We start from the raw sequence: 21,432 nt of genomic DNA, 5'->3' as shown, positions 1-21,432 counted from the left end.
CTATGAGCTAGTGGGTGCAAACAGCGCATAAAAAAAATACTGTTTCTGGCAGGGGGGGTTTGATTAACTATGGCCTCGGAATAATGATATCAGTGGGGAATTCGTGATCAACTAATAATTGCAAAAAATATATATTTTGTGCAACATGGTCTTAGTGTTGCAAATGTCGTGAATTATGCGATGTGCATTGCTTGGTTCCTATCTCAAGGAATGATTAAACTGTTCTTTTTATACATAAGAATCTTCAGAGGCCAGTTTTCCATTACAGAGAGAGCAACAAAGGTCCCAGATTTGATTAAATCCCCCAGTCTCTCTGAGATTCCCGGGTAGTTCCAGGACTCGCACAACAAACGCGTTACTCATGACCACACCATGATGCTATCACAGTACTAACGTCAAAGGTGAGGTTACAGGTCAGATTAGATTTCATATTACCATTAACCATCAACGAGGCGGCTATGAACATGGATTTTGTGTATGTGTTGTAATTTAATTATGCTGTACTTTTAAGTGTTGTTTCACGTATTGAGAGGTCATAAGCACCGCATTTCATGTGGGAGTTATGGTTTGCATGGCTGTTTTGCATTGTGGCTATAAATAACAGATGACCTTCACTGTTTTCAGTTTTAATTACTTACCACAACTGTACTTTAACTGTACCTTTTTCAGCGAATTTCAGGGTTTCATCCTCATGTTCTAGTGCATCCAACAACTTTAAAGTTATGACTCCCCAGTGCGCCAACCCATTGCGGGTAGCACACTCCTGCTGCGTGTGTCTTTTGCCCATGCCTGTGGTGACCAACTCATGCCGTGTAACACCTTCGGCTGTTGTCAGTGGGGGGTGCTCACAGCCAGGGCCTGGCCAAGGACCTGCCCATGCACCCGACTCAGCGCAGACCACCAACCTCCAATGCACACAGCTGAAACGACCATAAAGCCTGGCCTATGGCTAGACCCTGAAGCCACCCAATTACGGATGGTCTTTCAGGCCCTAGATGTTTAGAGGTTTCTTTTTTAACAGTTTTCTCAAAAGGATTTTTTTGAGGGCTTTTTTTGTTGAATTTGGAGCATTTTGACATTACTTTTCACAACGTTTGTGGCTTACAGCCACTTATAAACGTAAAATATTGTTATCCCTATTGGCGACATTTCCTGTAATGGTCTTACACAAATTTGGTTACCAATCCTGGGTTTCTTGCACCAGACGTTGATTTTGCACTCTATGCACTAGCGTGAAAAGATGTTGGTTTTTGTCACGTAGGCCTAAGGGTTAGAATATGCCCATCCTCTTTCCACTTAGGAGGCCTTCACATCTATTTTTATGACAACCGTGGGCACATCCTGTAATTGCATGCACAAAAAAACATTTTACCTGCTGCCAGTCAAACAGAGCTCTGCGATCCGCAGAAACGAAATGGAGGTCGAGGGGAACAAGTTCCCTCGTCCAATAAGATATAAGATTTGTTTATTTTTTTAATTTAGTTTTGAAAACCGCGTTCAGATTAATGGGTCCAGAAATCTTCGATTTTCAGCCTCTTTAGGTAGTCCACCTGAAAATTTGGTAATGCTGATTACTAAAAAAAACTGAATAGTTTTTCCAGTAAACCAACAAAGGAGCTTAAAGTGCTACTTTCCTGCCAAATTTAGCACAATTCCAGTCAGCATTTTTTTCTCCAACAAAGGTGCTCAGGAGAGTGAAAATGAAAAATGCTACTATGTTATTTTCACTTCCACCCCTGAGACTAACCTGCACGAGCACAAATTGAAGGGTGGAAGGAGAACGTGGTGTGCCACTGTACAAGGGAGCGGGGAAGTTGTACCGATTATTTTGGTGAGATGCCAGCTGAGCCTGGAGACAGTGCAGCTATGAAAAGGTATTTTTGCATGATACGGAGGCTGTGTATGGCACCAGTGTCTATGTATCCATTAACCTGAGAAGCAGGCAGCAGCACTTCAGTATCTTCAATACTAGGGGTGGGCGTAATTTGCGTAATTACGCTAAGCAAATCTTCGCGAAACGGTATAAAATCTCTGCGAATAGGGGTGGGCGTAATTTGCGTAATTACGCTAAGCAAATCTTCGCGAAACGGTATACAATCTCTGCGAACACGCAGAAGTTCGGCGAACAGGCGGAATTGCATGTACGCTATGCTTTTTTCCTGTTCGCAATCACCGTTTGCGTGCTCGGGGGGAAATCTCACAAACACGCATTTTGAGAACGCGAACAAGCAAAAAATTTCATTAAGTCGCGGAACGCAGAATTTTGGGCAATTTTGCGTTCTGGGCGGAACGTGAAATTACCCAAATTCCGCGAGCAGAACTGAATTTATCGCCCAGGCCTATTCAATACCAATGAGAAGGCGGATCTGCTCGTATATTGTGGGAAGAGGGTAGCTGTGTCTTTGTACCTGCTATATTGGCGAGCGTCCTATGCCTGAATATTCTGGTAAAAGGGGAGCAGCCAGTGGATCTAGGTAGCCTTTGCACTAATATGGAGCCTGCACCTAGGTATCCTTTATACTGAGAAGAGATAGCTGTGCGGCAGTATCTTCTACAAAAGAAAGAAGGCAGCTATGCTAGGGCATGGAGTATTGTTAAAGGAGGGGAGAGGGCATTTTTTACCTACATATCCTTTATGTAGGAGGGAAAGCGTCTAAACATGGATACTCTCTTAAAACAGGGGGAAGCCGGTGGACTGGCATGCATTACCCTAAAAAGAACATGCCTGTGCTTAGGTGTCCTTTTTACTGTGAAACAGAAAGCTGCGAGTATGCTCTATACTGATGAGAATGAACTCGGACACTATCTATAGTGGGAGTCTGTACTGGGGACCCACTAAACTCAGAAAGGAGTAGGTTTATCCAGGCTCCCAGTGTATAAGAAAGAAAGTGACACAAACTAGGGAGTGAAACTAAAACTGAATGAGCCAGGACAAGCTACTCCGTCTGCTCCCTATTCTATGGCAATGCAACTTATTTGTATTACCATTCTGTAACCAGCCCATTTGAAGATCGACTAGGTACACCCAAGAATTCTTTCATAGAAAGGCCATGGTCACCAAGGCAACATCCACTTGGTAGGATTGGCCATCAAAATTGCGGTCTCCTCCTCTACCTGAACGTCTCTCCAGGGTTCCGATGAACTTCAGAGGACCCTCAGCAAAGAAGAAATCTACTGAGTGGTACAACCAGTGATCAGCAGGACTCAATACCTGCACTAGCACCTATAAACGATCAGACTGGTAGGTCATCAAAGGTTTCCAGCCATGAATGGACAATTGGTGCCCTCAGGGCAGAGCAAATGTCAACAATGCCATAGAGCCAAGATGGCAGATTTTCACTCACTTCCCCTATACTTATCGTTCTAACTAAAGTATTTACTCCCTCCCAGTATCTCCCCTGAGAAACATCACAAAACCCTAAAGCAAGCAATAACCCGAATGAGCGTAACAGAATAGTTCTAGTAATCAGGGCCACCACAAAACACTGATGATGAGCAGTCAATATGACAGAGGTGGGAGCCCCGCATTGTGCAGCTTTATGGCTTACCCTGTGTTCGGATCGAGAACTCGTGGCAGGTGGCCCCTCTGGAACAGCTGGAAGAGAAGTCGGCTTCACTGCAGACACTAAATGGAGATGGCAAGAATTACAACGCACCAAGGAAGGAACATGCAGCGCCACCGCAGCACATGACATCATGCAGAACCAGGCTGAATTCACCTGCATCTGACACAAAACATGAGAGGTGCTCGCTTCCTACACTTTGACTGCGCTTGATCTTCACCTCTGCTCATCAGACCCCCATCCTCTCAACTCGCTGAGGTTTTTTTATGAGCGGATGACCTAAATTTGAATGTGCAAAGGTGTTAACTGGAATTGACTAGGCCGTGTGACCTACACGGATGCTGTGGGCGGTGTCCAAAGAGTTAGACGCGGTTTTATTTCCATCCTACCTGGCACCGCCTGCTAATGCTACACCAAAATGCATGGATGCTGACCAGCCTGGTCTCACCAATCCTAAGTAGCAGGGCACAAAAAAAAAATCTGAGCTCTTATCAGATCCATAAGACAAGATAAGACATTAAATTAAGCTGGGAAATAGTGGAGGGCCCCTGCAGGACCAGCTCTTAAAAGTCAAAAGTGCTCTCAAAGAGGTTGTATCCCCATTATTTACTTCATATACAGGCCTCTGAAAAACAACAAGAGGTAAGTACTGGCCCTGGTGCTGCTGCGAAATGGAAGCAGGACTCACCTGGCTTGCTCTCCATCGGCTGAGAGGAGACTGGAGGCACTGGAGGCATGGAGGTGGGGATGGGCCCTGCCGCAGGAGGTGGCGAGGCTGCCTCTGGTTTCGGGGGTGCAGGTGGAGCAGCCTCACTTGGTTTTGCTTTAGGGGCAGCAGCTAAAAAATGTACAAAAAAAAATATTACTCCATCTTTTACCGAAAATTACGTGTTCAGTCTTCAGTGCTCCATTTTTATGAATACTAGCCATTTCTACTAGCAGATACCTGTAAGCCAGCTTCCTACAACACTCCACACAGACTGCGTTCTATGCCCATGGTTTCCTACACTATCAATGATTATGCTGCCCTGGTAGCAGAGCTGGCTTGGAATATATAGAGCTGCCCTCTCACCTCCAGACTTCCTGAGTGTAAAGAGGGGTGTCCCGCCTTCCACTTTACCCCCATCAGGAACCAGGAGAGCTTCAATCACACCAGCAGCCGGAGCCGGAACTTGTACAGATGTCTGTCAGGAGAGGTTAGAGAGAGGAGACTAGTCAGACTGCAGTGTGTGGATCAGAAGTATAGTGCCAAAGACCAGAACTCTAAAAGGTCAGACAAAGAGCCCGATCCAGAGAGGAGAGAAGAAGATGAAACATGATGAAAGGATGACGAAGTAGCCAGGATCGAAGGAGAAAGAGTGAAGCATGCAGATAGGTCAACAGAGGATGATGATGGAGGCAGCGACAAAGAGGAAAAGAGACTTAATAAAACCAGGTGAGAGGTGAGCTATTAAAGGAAGTTTCGTTCGAACAGACTTCGGCGCTGATTGCCTCGCCGTGAGGCGAATTGTGGAGGAGCTACCCGCCGGGACGACATTGGCGCTGGAGTGAGGTGGAGCGGTTAGACAGCTAAGGAGGAGATTGGCCCTGGTTTCTCCCTTGATCGTCACCTACCCAGCCGGATATTGGGCACAGTTCCTCCTCGTCTTCCTGCTATGTCTCCTTCCTCCCCGCCCTCCTACAAATTCTCGCAACATTGTTTTATGTACTGTACCTTACTATGCTCTTGTAACTGATGTAACTTTTGATGCAACAATCCTAATTGTAAAGTGCTCCAATACCCTCTTGGGTCAAGTCGGCGCTATATAAAACTTTATAAATTAATACGTTTGAGAAGGGAACGAGCACACATGTGACAAAGAAGGAAAGTTTGAGTCAGAGGGAAGGGGCAATGTATTAATGGACTCACAGAAAGAAAGTAGAGGGGCAAATGAGGCCCAAGGGTGGGAGGAATGAGGGTAACAGGGAAGAGAAAGTAACATTATAAATATTGCGAACAATCCCACTGGTACAGTAAGCTCTAAAACACGACAGGTAAATGAAAGGGTGTATCTCAACCTGCATCAAGCTGCCTCTACTTGTAGGAGTTGCCTAAATAGACCCAGTCCCAGAGGCCTTCTCAAAGAAAGGGCTGCACAACAGAGCACCTTAAGTCAAGTATTTCAGAAACGTATTCAAGGTGAGTTACACTCACAACCATGTCAAACTAACACTAAATACTGTAGTGATACGAATATATCATGTTTACAGACAGTTTAACAATAAAAACGGAAAACGTATCAAGCAGAGACAATGGTCACTATCATTTTAGTGACATCTGCGATGCTAGTTTTAGTAACAGATTGGTCAGACACAATGGATAGGGTCCTTGCTCATCACAACAACAATTTGCTACTATAGATTAGGACATGAAGCACAATCTACATGGCCTCAGTGTCCGAAAATGGAGTTGGTGTCATTCTCAAGCCTTCCAGAGATTATGACATTATGTACCATGGCTGGCTGGCGCAAAAAGAGGAGACACCTCCATGATCCTGATCGTGGGCTTAAAGCACAACCGGGTCTATGTGATGAAACACACATAAGAAGGTAGTGGAGGGACACAAGTCCTTTTTAGTCTGACTTCAACAACTGTTAGAGGAGTGAGAGGTAGAGGTCGCCTGTACGAACTGGAGGACTGGTCTAATGTTTCAGGCAAAGCAGACGGTGGACCGCTTGGTTTAGTGTAATGCTCTCAGGAAAGTGGGGAGGTGGATGAATGAGCGGAGGGAACTCCTGGTGAGCTTATAGACATACAGTTCCTAAAGAAGGACTCGTATCAGGACTTCTAAACCAGAACCAAGACGAATATATGGCAAATTAAGGGTGGCTCCAGGATATGGTTGAGGATTGAATGCATGTCATTAAGTGGAATGTAAGGGCAAATGAGACCAGTAGGAGAGGAGAACGAGATGGAAGTAAAACAGAGGAAAGAACTGAGAACAATCATACTGCTCGATGGATTTCCAACAATAAGCAGAACTCAACAAATAACTATCAGAAAGAGGCTAAACAATAGATGCAGGAAAAGGAAGATTGACACTGAAAGAGCAAATGCAAAGGTCAACAGTGAGCAAATAGCTAAATTATAAAAGAAAAGGCAAGAAGAGGTATGGCGAAAAGTCCAGACAGATATTGTTACAGATCAAGACTAAAAAGCGAGGCTGACTCATACAGAAAACCAAATGTATAATAAGTGGACTTGGGCAACAGTCAATTAATTTATTAGACTAGAATGTCCAAGAACAGACCCTGCAGAAAGGCAATGGTGTCAGTCTGTTCAAGCCACACCAAAAGTCACAGCCGTGGAAGTGGAGAGGATGGCAAAGCTAGCCACTATACTTACCTTATCAGTTTCAATCTCACATACCACCTCGTCTTCAGACACGGTGTCCCCCACAGCTGAAAAAGAAAACATGTAAGCAGCTACTGGAGAGGGAAGTCATAATAAAGGAGATTCATTGATGTGCAATGATGGGAACCATTAAACAAGGCACCCATAGGACATGCACAGATGACACGTAACATACTGCTCTAGAGTGATGCGGAATAGACACACTTAACAAAGCTACAGGGACATGGAAACAAGGGAATAATAAAGCACTAATGCATAAGTGTATGCACAGGGCATGCATAAAAAATGCTACTATAGTGGTACATACACAATACATAACTGAATCACTACAGCATAAACATGTACACAGAGAATGCACTAAAGAGAAAGCTACAAGGGCATGCACACAAGACGAATGGAAAAAACGCCCTGAGTAATGCAGCAAGGCAAAAAATGAACACTAGTATATGGGTGTGCTTACTAAGCAAGCATGGAAGACCATGGTATAGAAGCATTTTTTCATATGGGGCAGCTATAGAAGCATGTTTTGAGGGCACAGATGAGCGTGATATACAAATCACATTGACAGGCTACATAATTATGGTCTAGTAAGGGAGTGATGTATAAAGTATAAAAGAGATAGGAATGCAGATTAACGATTTACTTCCGGGGCACATCTAAAACAAACTACACAGATGGTGCCCAGGTATTACTGTTACAGTGGAGGACATGCGAAGGACACACATATAATCCACTGATTAGCTAGACGCAACAAATGTGTCTCGTATATAGACTTCATCCAAACAGGAGAAAAACACACGTCACGGACAGAAGACTTGACCACACCCCCCTGTGCACGCAGCCACCACAAGGAGAAACACCTGCAGTTATTTCAAGGTGTGTGTGACAGCTTCCAAAGGGGAGAAGAGAAGGACTTACTTTATACACAGTTAAAACCACCAGCCAATCGCAAAAGAGTGAAGAGTTGCGAAAGACATACGTTCAGCCTTGAACCAATCACAGAAGGCGAGGGCGGAGAAAGCTCTGAACTAGTATTACAGTATTAAACATGCACTATGATGCCACCAGGGGGCCCTCAACTGAACATTATGGAAAACATGCCAGCAGGCAGTGAGCCAATGCTGCAAGCTCCAATATCTAGTCATAAGAGAGCAGGCAGAGCAAAACTCGAAAGTAGGCACTGTGTGAGCAGAACATCAGACATCTAATGGTAGTGATCAAGCAAAGCAGGTGCAGGAAATTGGCCATGAACTAGGACAGCAAGCAGGCATTGTTTGAGTAGCAGGAGAGGCAGCCTTGGAAAGCAGGAGCCATAAGCAGGGAGTGAACCTGGCGAGCCAGGAGTGGATGTAGCAAGCAGAGTAAAATCTGGCTTCATACCAGTAGCAAGAGGAGCAAACCACGGGCCCCTAGAAAGGCTCACTGGACTGCAAAGAGCAAGCAGAACCGGAGGGAGCCATAAGCAGCGAGATAGTAAGGAAAGAGCCAGCTGCAAGCTGTTCAAGGGAGTAAGCAAGCGTAGCTGTGGTCAATGAGTCAAAGCAGTCACTTGCAATACATTAAGTGTGGCCACAACTAGTAACGATGTATTAGCCACAGGAAACAGGTTAGATGGAGACAAAAAATGGAAGCAAGCGGCACCAGTCAGCCGTGATCCAGAAGGAGCAGAATGAAGAGAATGAGCAAGCAGAGTCAAAGATAGCACAGGGCAAAATCAAGCAGAGCAAGCGGGCCACAATAGTGGGCGAACACAGGGAAAGTTGGTTTTGGGCTTAGAAAGCAAAAATAATGCTAGAGCCAGAAATGGGTAGCAAGTGCACTATAACAAACAAAGGTGAGCAGGTTCTCGGAGGAGTATTTGAGTCCAACGTTTATCAGGTCAATAAGGATAGAAGGTGCACTCACCTTTCTCCCACCGGACATCTCCCTCTGTGACAGACTCTGCAAATGCTGGTGTGTTTACAGTTACCACATCTTGATCTGTAAGAAAAGGAGACAATTACCGTGGATAATAACCAAGCACACTTACAAATATTAACGCCACAGCAAGAGACTCATCCAATTAAAGACATGAAGCAGAACTTGGATTAATTGGAGGCAGGGCGAGAGGGAAGCAGTCAACAGGTATAAACACAAGTAGAAGATACAAGAAAAATGTTCACCCTCTGAGAAACGGGGGCGTGCACACGTCTAGCAATGTGCAACGCACATCAAATATGGGGCACCGTGAACAAGGAACAGATTCACATTGCCACAACTAGTCTTCACTTTAAAGAAACAACACTGACAAAATGTCAATCTGTGGATTACAGTCATCACAAGGAGAAAAGACCTGCAGATTCTGAGAAGGGAGAAGCATGCTACAAAGGAAACTAGGTTCAGTCCTCACAGCTGAATGATGTGGTATCTGCTGGTGCAGCTCTTCTCATGCCCAGACCTTGCTACATACTGGGGCATTACCATTTCTTACAAGGGGTATCAATATCAGTTACCGACTGTGATTATTTCTTTCTACTCACAAATTCTGCATTGCGTCCCACTGGCCAGTTGATGTACACAGTCAAGTCTGAAGATACATTAATGTGGAGGATTTGCCCTAGTCATCCCATCATTCCCAACCAAGTGCATATGTACACCACGCCCCAGTGCACTTTCAGGGGCACAACTTCAAATAGGTAGTGTTAGCAATCTGGCACATGCACCCATGGTAGGAGACTGGGCAGCTCTCATAACTTACTGCAGGTAGCAGTGGTTCGAAATAACCGGACTGTGTTTAGATGAGGACAGTTGCCTCTGCAAAAAAGGAGAAGAAAAGAGTCAGCAAAGGCCAGGTTTATTCAACCTCAGCAAACCTGAGAGGCAAAGGGGGGCGAAGAAGTAACATCCTCAATGACACAGGAGTTGTCCAAGGGAAAGACAGGATAGGGCTGGAAAGACTTCTCTAACTTACAACAGCAAGGTCACAAGACCATACCACTACAAGTAGTTGGGATATGTCCCTTGGATCCCCCACCTGCATCCAGTGTAGGGGCACCAGCATTTCCTACTTGTGGTGGATTTCTGAAGAACAAAAGAAACATAATCAACGTACTGTGTAACTTTGCCTGTTTGTACTTACGGAAGCCACCTGCTCTTGGTACACGACGGTCCTTGGTAAATGGCAAATTCTAAAAAGAGAATTGGCAAGTTAAGAGTAGATAAGCTGCTCACCGTGCAAACATACAGTTCTTTCACCCCATACTCCTACATCTCCAGCTGCCCGCGGACCCCGCGTCTAGCCCTGCCAGACGAAAAAGGAAGACACAAAAGGTCCACACAAGCTGGAGTACTGTCACCAGTCATCCCTCGTAGAAGATTCTGATTCTATCCTACAACGTTTGTGCAGCCTTTCTGATGGAGCCCTGAAGGACCAAACCCAAAAGTGTTTCAACACACTGCAGTCCCCAGAGTACCTCATATTGATGCAAACACCCACAACATTGGTCATTCTACAGTACAATAATCGAATACAGCCCGATTTAGCACCTACAATATAGCACCTACTAGGCACTTCTGACACTTTATACTCATCTTAGCTTTTAACTGACCTACTATATCCTATTTCATGTGTGATCTGAAAAGTGCGCTCCTTAAGGCTCCAGATACAAACCTGCCTGCTGCAAGTTTGAGGTAAAAACTCAACAGTGCTCCCTAAACTGAACACATATATAATGCATCCTTATCTGGAAGTATTTATAGAGCTTAACTGCGCTCAATACTCAGCACTTTCGACCAATCATCATCTTGGCTGAACTAGATTATGTATTTATTTATTTATTGGCATTTGTAAAGCGCAGCATATACCCTGGGGTATATCGCATATTCGCATATCGCTGGACGGCTCTAAAGGTATCCTTTGAGAAATTAAATTCCATCCTCGGAATAAGCACTCCCACAAAAGGAACAGCTCTTAAAAACAAAAAAAGAGTGAAATCGTTATGTCCATTTTTGTCACTATAAACATACTTACGTGATACAGTACGGCTTCCAAGGAGGCTGGGCCTCTGCAAGAGAACAAAAGGAAATGGATTATTCCACCAGTCATGTCAAACACCAATCAGCTAGACAAACTGACAACACAGCCAGGTGTCCTATAGCATCACAATTTTCGCAACCGAAAGGTGGCAGTGTCATAAGTTTCTACATTTTATATTTAGTTATTTTGTGTGAGTATTTCATACATACAACGACAAAAATGTTGATTCCACGTGCATCACTCTACAACAGGTCTTCAGACTGTGGGGCATGCCCCCTTAGGGAGGCGTGGATGGGTTCCAAGGGGGCGCAAAGGCCTCTTCAAGTACATGTAAAGGAAGTGCGGCGATGCTTATTTGCTGCATTTCCAGGCTGTCCTCGTTTAAGTGAGGCCGGAGGTCAGTGAGTGTGCTGCTGTGGGCTCGGCTGGGCTGTGTCTGGAGCCTTATGCGACGCCCGAGCTTTTCACAGGTCTTTAAAGACCATTTGCAAATTTAATTTCTTTGTAAACTGGTAACCGAGGCTTCGTTTTTTTCTGTTTCCAGTACCCCCTGGACTCCACTCTGCCTATTCCTTACATTTGTATTTTGCATTTACTGCTATAGTGTGAAAATGCATTTCATGAAAAGGAACATATAGTAGGGTTGCCAATAGAAAAAATGCCAGCCATGTATGTTCAAAGAGCCTGCAAAGACCTTGTCTTAACACTAAATAGGTTTATAAATAAATAGTATGTTATCATTTGTAATGCGACTATTCTGTCTGTTACCTTTAAGTATCAGTCATGAATCATTCAGGCCACCCTAGAAAACAAAAGTGCTTTCTTTTTATATTTGCTGTTCGAAGTACGCACAGATAAGAGCTGAAAATAGGGCTTTAGATGACTGTTTATTTTTGTACCGTCTGAGGCATCAAAACAAGCATTTACGGGGCGTGGCTTAGCAGGCTCACATGTCGGACGCAGCCTGAAAGAGCTCCTTCCTGCCCGTAAATAATCCGGCCTATTATCCTATCCCCCCAAACCTTGCCGCTGCCTGGAACGGCGGATTGGGGTGTCGTTTGGCCCAGGGACCCTCCGGTGGTATTTTTCGGGCGCTGGGGCCTCCCGGCGGCGGCGATCGTGCTGCGGCCTAGCTGGGTACCGACGGGCCGGGGTCTCGATTTTGGTGCTCCCCGGGCCGGAAGTGCCGCGGGGGGCCACGAACAACGCGATTGGGCCCAGGGGTGCGGGGGCACCCTACACTTTCCTGGCGACCCGCACGGAGTCTCCCACCCACAGGAGCTGGTGATACCCATCGGTGGGGCGTCTGGACCCCTTGCATCGCGGCTGGGCTGCAGGGGCCTCGGAGAGGTCGGGCCTGGCAGCACATGTGGAGCCTGGGAGTCAATTTTGGAGACACCTGGGAGAGACCCAGGAGGCGGCTGCTCTGACCTGGCGCTGCAAAGACAGTAGGTCCTCGGTGGGGATGCTGGAAGGTGCCTGGTGGAGGATGACCGGCGATAGCCCATGAGGGGGACATAAGTGCATATTGCCGCTGACTGGCTGCTGCTGTGGAAAAGGACCCGGAGTGTGGAGTCGTGGCAAGGGAGCTCGAGGAGCGTTCATTGGGGCTGGTGACTTGTGGATTACATCAGACCCCTGGTGGCCTGGTGGTGCCGGACCTTGGTGTGGTAGGGCCGGGCGGTCCAGAGACTGGCATGAGTGGAAGGAGGGTATCACCTACGACGACGCCACCCATACCCTGCCACTTGTAATACGAGGTCGGGAGTCAGGTCGGACTCAGAGTGAGGCAGTTGTGGCGCGTACCTCGGGAGTGGTGGGCGCCACACAACTCTGGGCCAGAAGGATCCTAGTGGCACACGCAGAGACTTACCCGAGGCGCTGAACGGGGCTCCCGGTGGAGGTCGCAGGGGGGCCTTCAGAGACGGAAGCGGAGAGGCGACACAACAACCCATCTGCCCTTGCTTGATCCTGAGAACGCAGCCCGGCAAATCGAACACCAGCAGTGGTAAAGGTATTCCGGAGCCCGGGCAGTGCATCCCAAGGCCAGTGCCCCAGCCAAGGCCCACGATGACGAGAGGTGGGAGTGGAGGTGGGACTTTAAAGCAGGGTCCCATAGACAAGTTCACGGGACCGAGTGGTGGTGCCGGGGCCGCTGGAGGCCAACAGGGCTCGGGCCGGACAATCCAGCACTTATGGCGGCGATAACCCAATCCCGGGACATGTTCGATGCAAAGATTGGCGCTGTGGGAGCGGATGTTACGCTACTACGCCAGGACCTGCGGAATGCAGTTGCCCGCATCACGGAGGCGGAGGCACGGATCTCGGGTGTGGAGGACGATGTGGTGATCCTGAAGCGGAAGGTGGCCGCCATGGAGAGGATCCAGAAAGGCCTGGCACTCCGGGCGGAAGATGCGGAAGGGAGGGCCCGGCGGAACAACCTGCGCTTTGTGGGTTTCCCGGAGGGTTGGGAGAAGGGCAACATGGAGAGGTTCTTGACCCAGTGGCTGGAGGGTTGGCTCCCACGGACTCCCTCTCCAAATGCTTTGTGATAGAGCGTGCGCATAGAGCCCTCACGCAGAAGCCGCCGGAGGGAGCCCGCCCAAGACCGGTGATCGCTAAATTGCTAAACTATCACGACCGGGACACCATTCTGCGACAAGCACGAGCGAAGGAACCCCTCATGTACGAAAATCACAGGATCCTGATTTTGCCGGACTACACTCAGCTTGTACAACAACAGAGACAATCCTTTACAGCGGCCAAGGCACGACTGCGAGATCTCAAGCTCCCTTATGCTCTGTTATATCCGGCCCGCTTACGTGTGGTGTACAAGTCCCGCATGCTCTTCTTCGATACTCCTGAGGAGGTGTTCCATTGGACTGATGAGACGGTGAAAGTGAGAGCGCATACTCCGCCGGGCGAGACTTGGATTCCTCCTCGAGCGGGGCACGAAGGCAGACCCCCGACGCTTGGAGCGCAAGCAATTGGAGGTCCAGATCTAGGAGGAGCTCCGTCTCAAGAGGGGAGGCAGATGAGAAGAAGAAGGCTCCTGACCCACCACAGACGGATCCTTGAACGATTGGACTATACCTAGTGGAGTGGTGGCAGATATGAACTCCTGTGGTACCTGGTAGGATGGGGTTGTGCTGGAACGAGATGGTGGATCTGTCAGGAGGGACGGCCAGAGCCTGCTGAATGATTGGGACTTTGTTTGATAAGGGTGGCGGCTATAGGAGGGGGGTGCTGTCTTAGTGGCGGATGGTTTTCCCCCTTGATTAGAGTTCGTTTTCGGGGGGGTTGGTGGGGGTTTGGGTGGACTGTTCATGAGGATCCATTGGGATAGAAAGTCTCTGGCCTCCCGTTGGGGGCTGGGGATATCCTATGCCGCAACAGGTACTTCAATGTTGTTGCTGAGGTATGGGGGGGGGGGGGGGTTGGGGAGGTGAGGAGGAGTTGGGGATGTGGGTGCTTAGTTGGGTGTCTGGGGGGGGGGGGGGAGACGGAAGGTGAGGGACAGGGGGGGGGTAGTTGTACTGCACATGGCTGTCTCGAACGATGCTGTTGGTGTGTCCATGCTCACTATGCCCGACGTTGTGCTTGCGTCTCGATTGTGGCTGAGGTTTCCGAGCTGGGGCCCACTGGTGCCTCAATGAAAGTGATGAGTTGGAATGTGCGGGGCATGCTTGATAAGATTAAGAGAGGCGCAGTACGAAGGCTGGGGAAAAGGGAAAAAGCGGACATACTATTGTTGCAAGAGACACACCTGCTGGGCAATAAAACAGTCAGCCTGCAGAGGTACAGTTATGACCAGGTCTATCATGCAGGGTTTGTGAGGGGATCACAGGGTGTGGCGATTTTGGTGCACCGCAGACTGTCCTATGCCCACACGAAACAATGGCTTGACACACAGGGTAGATATGTTTTCATACAAGGGTTGCTGGGCACGGAACCTCTGATAATGGGGAGTGTATACGCCCCGCCCCCACTACAATGGGCATGGATTGAGAAACTGTTTACGATATGGGCTGAGATCCCGGAGGGGCTGGCACTGATCGGAGGTGATTGGAACAATGTCATGCAATGCCGATTTGATCGGTTCAGGCCCGGGGGGGACCCCATTGCAGATACTCCCACCAAACTGAGCAACATGGTGCAGGGCATGGGATGGTTGGACACATGGCGCTATATCCACACACATGAACGAGAATATTCGTATGTTTCAGCGGTGCACAACTCGTTTTCAAGACTTGATTTTATTTTTGTCCCTATTGCCATTGTGAAGAGGGTTACCTCGGCGTCCATCCTACCACGTGGGCTGTCGGATCACTCCCCAGTCATGATAGAAGTCACCCTAGGCAAAGGGAAGCAGCCATTTCGATGGCGCCTCTCCGCTTGGAATCTACAGCAGGAAGCCTACCAGCAGAGGATGGAGGAGGCTATTGCTCACTACTCGGAAGAGAACTTAGGCACTGTGTCTGATGCGAGGACGGTTTGGGAGGCCCTGAAGCCCACGCTTCGTGGGGTGGATATTGCCTGGTGCGCAGCAGCGCGCCGGAAACGGAAAGAGGAACTAGTGAAGGCTGCAGCGGCCGTAGAATTGTTGGAGACCCAATGCGGAGCGGCGGGATGTCAGGAGGGGGTAGGTCAGCTCCTTCTGGCGCAGCAATCATACGCCTCTCCACTGCTAGATGAGGCTCGGCAGGTATGGCTGGCAACAAGGAGCAGAATTTATCAGTGGGGCGACAAGTCCAGCGCAATGCTTTATAGGCTCTGCCAAAACACATTTCAGGCACAGGTGTTGCCAGGTCTCAGGGATAACACTGGGGCCTCAATCTCGGCCCGAGGGACTTGGCGGAGAGCTTCGCACTCTACTTCGCGGCCCAATATGCTCCGCAGGAATATCTCAAAGAAGTAGGGGATGGAGGGGCACAGCTGTTTTGTACAAATCCGTTGTAAGAAGGGTATGATGATTCGTGTGCTCTCGAGGGTCGTGGTTCCGTCAAACCGCGAGAATTAAATATGAGGTAGTGTATGCACCGTAATGCAGATACATCCCCTGTTGGAGGCACAACGTAGGAGTTCAAAACAATGATTCAAAAGTTCGTGTTCATTTGAAAGTATTTAATCACATTAAGTGGAGTTCAATCCATCGATATTTTCAATCATATCAGGAATGTCAACATTGCAAAGGTAAAGTAGCGGTGATGCGGGGGGAACGCCTCCGATGCATTTCGGGCCGGTGGCCCTTTTTCAAGGAGCGCTAGAGAGAAGACAAACTACCATGAGGATAAGGAAGTGAAACGGAATAAGGGTGTTAAGCATTTAAGGTGCCGATCAATGGTGAGGGCCAAAATTAAAATGGGTAGTGGAGGAAGTGGAGGGTAACAAGGTAACGTCAGCGCGTGACGAAGGTAACTGGCAGTGAGGGAGTGGGGTCGCAAAAATGGTGAGCACAAGCGGTGCCGGGTTGAACTTACTTCTTAGCGCATGTAGTGAGGCACACTACTTCAAGAAAGCTGGAAACGCCTGAAATGTGTGGATGCGGGTGGTTGTTAAATGAGTATGAAAAGAATGGAAAGAAAAGATGGACAAAAAAGGGGAGGGTACGGAAACGGATGGCGGGTAGGGAGGAAACTGTGGCGGCCATGTTGGAAGGGTGTGCAACGAAGGGAAAGCGATGTAGAGAAAGCAGGTCGGAACAATGCATATCAGTACAATATAAACAACAGTAATGGAAGAGATTTACAGAAAACAACTAAATTCGATACGATCATTGAGACCATGAGGTTTGATGGTCTGAAGACGATAAATCCATTCTAGTTCTCTTTGGAGAAGGAATTTGTTCATGTTGATGCCTTCTTTTTTGGTGACTGTCTCAAGAATGATAAATTGAAGTTGAGCAATGGTGTGTCTAGCTTCAGTGAAATGCGTGGCTATGTTGTATTTGTCGAGTTTCAATCTTATGTTTGACTTGTGTTCGTTCAAACGTATTTTCATCTTGCGTTCGGTTTTACCGACATATAGCTTCCCACAGGGACATTTCAGAGCATAGATGAGGTTTGAAGTATCACAGGTGGCATTGACGGAAAGTTTGATGGGATGACCTTCCATTGGGTGTCTGATGATGTTGCCTTTGATGATGTTGTGGCAATGGCTGCAATTAAGACATGGTTGAGTGCCTTTGAATTTGGTGGGATGAGCAGAGGTGGTTGAGAGAATGTCTTGAATATTTTTACTCCTGGAGTACGCAAACAGTGGAATATCTCCCAGCGTCGGACGTCGACAAGTTCATAGCTGACCTTCCACCCCGCGCGCTCCTGGAGGACGTACGGGAACGTCTTGAGACCCCGTTATCGGCTGAGGAGTTGGGTACTGCCCTAGGGGAACTTAATACCCGTAAAGCCCCATGACCTAATGGGTTTCCAAGCGAGTTTTTCAAACGATACCACCTCCAGTTAGGATCGCATTATAAGGCTGCCCTGGAGGCGGCGAGAAAAGATGGCCTTCTGCCAGCAGACTGGAGGCATGCAGAAATTGTGGTGTTTTGCAAACCTGGACGGCCCCCGGACCGACACGAGTCCTATCGTCCGATTTCCCTCTTAAACATTGAGGCCAAAATATTGGCCAAGGCGCTTGCGAATCGGCGACTCCTATATATCACGGAACTGATCCACCCGGATTTATGCCCCAGAGAGCGACGAAACATAGCATCAGACGCGCACATGTGGCGGTGGAGGCGATGGGTAAGACCGGGGATCAGGCGGCGCTGCTATTGGCCGATATTGACAAGGCCTTTGACTCCCTGAGTTGGACTTACCTGTTCGCGCTACTTCCACGTCTCAATCTAGGGCCACATTTTATATCATATATACGGCTGCTTTACACTGATCTGACAGCCTCGGTGAGGGTGGCGGGAGCAACATCAGCGGCCTTCCCAATAGGGCGAGGCACCCAACAGGGATGCCCCCTCTCGCCATACCTGTTTGCTCTTGCTATGGAGCCGTTAGCCGCATGGGTCCGGGTGTATGCGCAGCTGCGGTGCTTTGAATGGGAGGCTGGACCGTCGGATAGAATCGCACTATATGCGGACGATGTTCTGTTTTTCCTTACGAATGTGAATAGGTCCGGGCCTAGGGTTCTGGAGGTGATGAGAATTTTTGGAGAGGTTTCAGGATTGTACCTCAACCCACGGAAATCCACGCTTTGGATGCTGGATAATCGCATGGAGATCGGGCCGTGGGCATCGTCACACCAGATCGCAGCTGGAGGTCTTAAATACCTGGGGGTGTTCTTGACGGTCTCGCCGGCAATAGCTTGGGAACGTAATATTGTCCCGGTGTGGGATAGGGTACAACAAGATATGAAGGGTTGGTCTCTTATGCCCCTCAACATCTACAGCAGATCGGCTATTTTTAAGATGGTCGCCCTTCCTCGCATGTTATACCAACTACAGAATGATCCATACCTAATTCCATTGCAATGGTTCAGACAGGTTAACTCAGCCCTGGGCCGATTTCTGTGGGCCGGGGGAGCGGCACGAGTGGCCCTGCGTACCTGCTTTTTGTCCACGTATTGTGGAGGATTGGCGACGTCGGATATGTTGTCCTACTACCAAGCTTCTCATCTCATAGTCCTGAATGAATGGTGGAACAGCGACAGAGGAGATCCCTCATACGCCCTTGAGAGGTACCTGATGGACACAAATACACTGCACACTATTCTGTACTCGGCAAGGCTGAGAAAGGGGCTGCCTAGAGCGAACCACGTGGTCTTCCAGATCTGGCGTCAGTCACTGCGTCGTATGGGATGGTGGGGGAGACGGACGGAGGAGACCCCACTCTAGCATAATGGGCAGCTGCAGGCACTGGCACTGTTGCAGGGCTTCCACGGCTGGGACTTAATAGGAATTTCCGCGCTAGGAGATGTCCTGAGGGGCACAACGCTTAAATCATTTCAAGAACTTAGCGAAGAATTTTGTATGCCCCGAACGCAGTTCTTTAGGTATCACCAGTTTAGACATGCACTTACACCCGCACTGGAGGGATTAGACACTTTGCCCGAATTCAGCCCGATAGAGGCGAAGGTGTTCATGGGGGACCTGGGGGACAAGAAAATATCCTGTATATATCAAACATTAGTTACACAATGCTCTTCCAATCTACAGACACTGCAGGATCACTGGGTGAGAGATGTGGGGGAGCTGGAGGAGGAAGATTGGCGAGAAGCCCTTGAGTCCCCCAGAGGAGCGGCTATCGCCATGCGCCTGCGCTTAATACAGTTTCAGTACTTACATCGTGCTTACTATACTAGGGAGAGGCTGTGGAGGGCAGGCCTGATTGAGTCCCCAGCATGTTTGAGATGTAGCCATGAAATGGGCAATTTTCTACATACAGTATGGGATTGTGCTTTTCTGGTAAGATTTTGGACCGGAGTGTGGGACTGTCTGTCGGAGGTGCTGGGATGGGACCTCCCTCGTAACCCAAAATTAGGCCTACTTCATGTCCTCGAAGGGGTGGGGGATAACATTTATAAGAGACATCTACTTCTACTGGGCCTTACGGTGGCGAAGAGAGATGTGGCTAAGGCATTGAAGGACCCCGGAGCTCCCAAAGTGGTTGTGTGGAAAAAGGCCTTTATTTTTGCATGGGATTGGAGCGACCAATATTTGAAGCCAGAGGCTGCCCCACAAAACATTATACAATTTGGAAAAGATGGGCGGACTACAGGGGTTTGTGGCTGGAACCTCTGGCACCGATAAGAGATGTGGAGGGGCGGGTGTGACGGGCACATGGGGGAGATATTAAATACACTGTTGTAATGCATGTACACTTTATACAGTGCTGGAGAGACGCGGTGCAGGGGGTAGGTAGGGGTAAGGGGCTTGGGGTCGGGGGCATCTATTTGATTGTAAACTGAATAGCTGATTATGCTGTACTGTACTTGCCGCAGTTCCTCCGGGGTACGGAGAGCTGTATCTTTTATGCGATTTGTCAATAAAAAGAGTTGTTAAAAAAAAACAAGCATTTACAATGCAATGGTCTCGCCTTTGCAAAAGTTAGAGCTATTGGCATTGTTAATGACAATATTTGTATTTATGTGTTGGTTTTGAAAACAGATAAATAAATGGCATTGTCATTTACAATGCCAATAGTGAGGCAAATGCGAGGCCTATAGCATTCGCACACACACACACACAGAGCCACACACACACACACACACACACACACACACACACACACAGAGCCACACACACACACAGAGAGCCACACATACACAGAGCCACACACACACACAAAGCCACAGAGCATAATTCCTAGAGCCAATGTAGTTAAATATTTACTTGTGATGAAGCATCCGGGGCACCGTGGAGGCGCAGACAGCTCATTTGCTTACGTGCGCCCGCAGCTCCATCACTGGGTGATGAGGTACACCCTGCGTCACGAGGCCGCCAGAGACCTAAACAAGCTGTTTGGGCTTCAGAAAACCCTGAAGATCTATAAGGGCCAAATAAAGGCAGAAGTACTTCTTCTACAGATATGTAAGGAGTGTAGGAAGGTGGATACCTGACTATGGTTGCCCCCAACTTTTTTTGCCTGGTGTTTTGCTGGTTTTCCGACTTAGTTGACCTGGGGCCCTGCCAATCAGGACCCCAGGCCTACTGCTCTCTCTCTAAAATGGATTCCATGTACCTTAGGTACATTTCCAATTGGTACACGGCCACCTTATCAGACCCTGTAACTCAGGGCATAGGTGTACCCAGCCTACCAGGGGCTGAAGCATGTATTATGCCACCCCTGGATGGCCATCTAAATCTGACACAACTGGCTGCACGACAGCTGGGGCAAGGTGGTGTAATCACCCTTTGCTTTAGATATAGTATACCTATATCTAACCCGGAAAATGGACACACGGATTCCTATCAGTCACTCCTATGGCAGGCCTTGACAATCCTGAAGGCAGAGTGCGTGGAATCGTGTGAGATGGTGCTCTGGCATGAGCTGAGCCCGTTTGCAGCCTGCGGAACCAAATCCCAATGGCTGTTCCATGATAACGCGTACCATATACTCTTAAATGCTATCTCTGGTACCGCGTTATCAAAACATGTCGAGTAAGGTGTCATACGAATTGGGATACTGACCCCTCACCAATGCTGGCGACGGGGTTAGCATTCCACCCTTCTAGAGGGACACGACATGTACATAACTGTGAACCCCGGTTAAAGTTAACTGAAGCCTCAGCTCCACAAAATGGATGCTGCCACCACAGACACGAGTCTGACCTCCTGCTGCTGGGAGTCCTTCCAGCGAGGAGAGCTTGGACAAAGGGTTTCCTGTCCGGGGCGGTGCTCGCACCATCCCAGACAGGGTTTTGTGTATCCTGGGTAGGCAGGGCTTTACAGGAAGGTGACTGCGGAGTGGCACCCCGGTGCTCACTACGCATCTGCCGGCTAGAACCAG

At 48.4% G+C, this 21,432-nt stretch overlaps 1 protein-coding gene across 1 annotated transcript in view; it reads right to left on the bottom strand.

Moving 5' to 3' along the window:
• The window catches only part of DLST (dihydrolipoamide S-succinyltransferase), a 122,102-nt gene that overhangs the window by 53,607 nt on the left and 47,063 nt on the right, over positions 1–21,432 (bottom strand). Inside the window, exons 2-9 of the mRNA XM_086937502.1 lie at positions 10,967–11,000; positions 10,076–10,124; positions 9,695–9,750; positions 8,863–8,937; positions 6,949–7,004; positions 4,636–4,747; positions 4,252–4,401; positions 3,549–3,625 (exon numbers count right to left, since the gene is read on the bottom strand). Of these exons, the coding sequence (XP_086793628.1) occupies positions 3,549–3,625; positions 4,252–4,401; positions 4,636–4,747; positions 6,949–7,004; positions 8,863–8,937; positions 9,695–9,750; positions 10,076–10,124; positions 10,967–11,000 (609 nt within the window). The remainder of the gene's footprint in view (positions 1–3,548; positions 3,626–4,251; positions 4,402–4,635; positions 4,748–6,948; positions 7,005–8,862; positions 8,938–9,694; positions 9,751–10,075; positions 10,125–10,966; positions 11,001–21,432) is intronic.

This window comes from Lissotriton vulgaris, chromosome 9, assembly GCF_964263255.1.
Source record: "Lissotriton vulgaris chromosome 9, aLisVul1.2, whole genome shotgun sequence".
Taxonomy (NCBI): Eukaryota; Metazoa; Chordata; class Amphibia; order Caudata; family Salamandridae; genus Lissotriton; species Lissotriton vulgaris.
The sequence above is the reverse complement of the archived record's forward strand: the minus strand, read 5'-3'. Positions and strand labels throughout refer to the sequence as shown.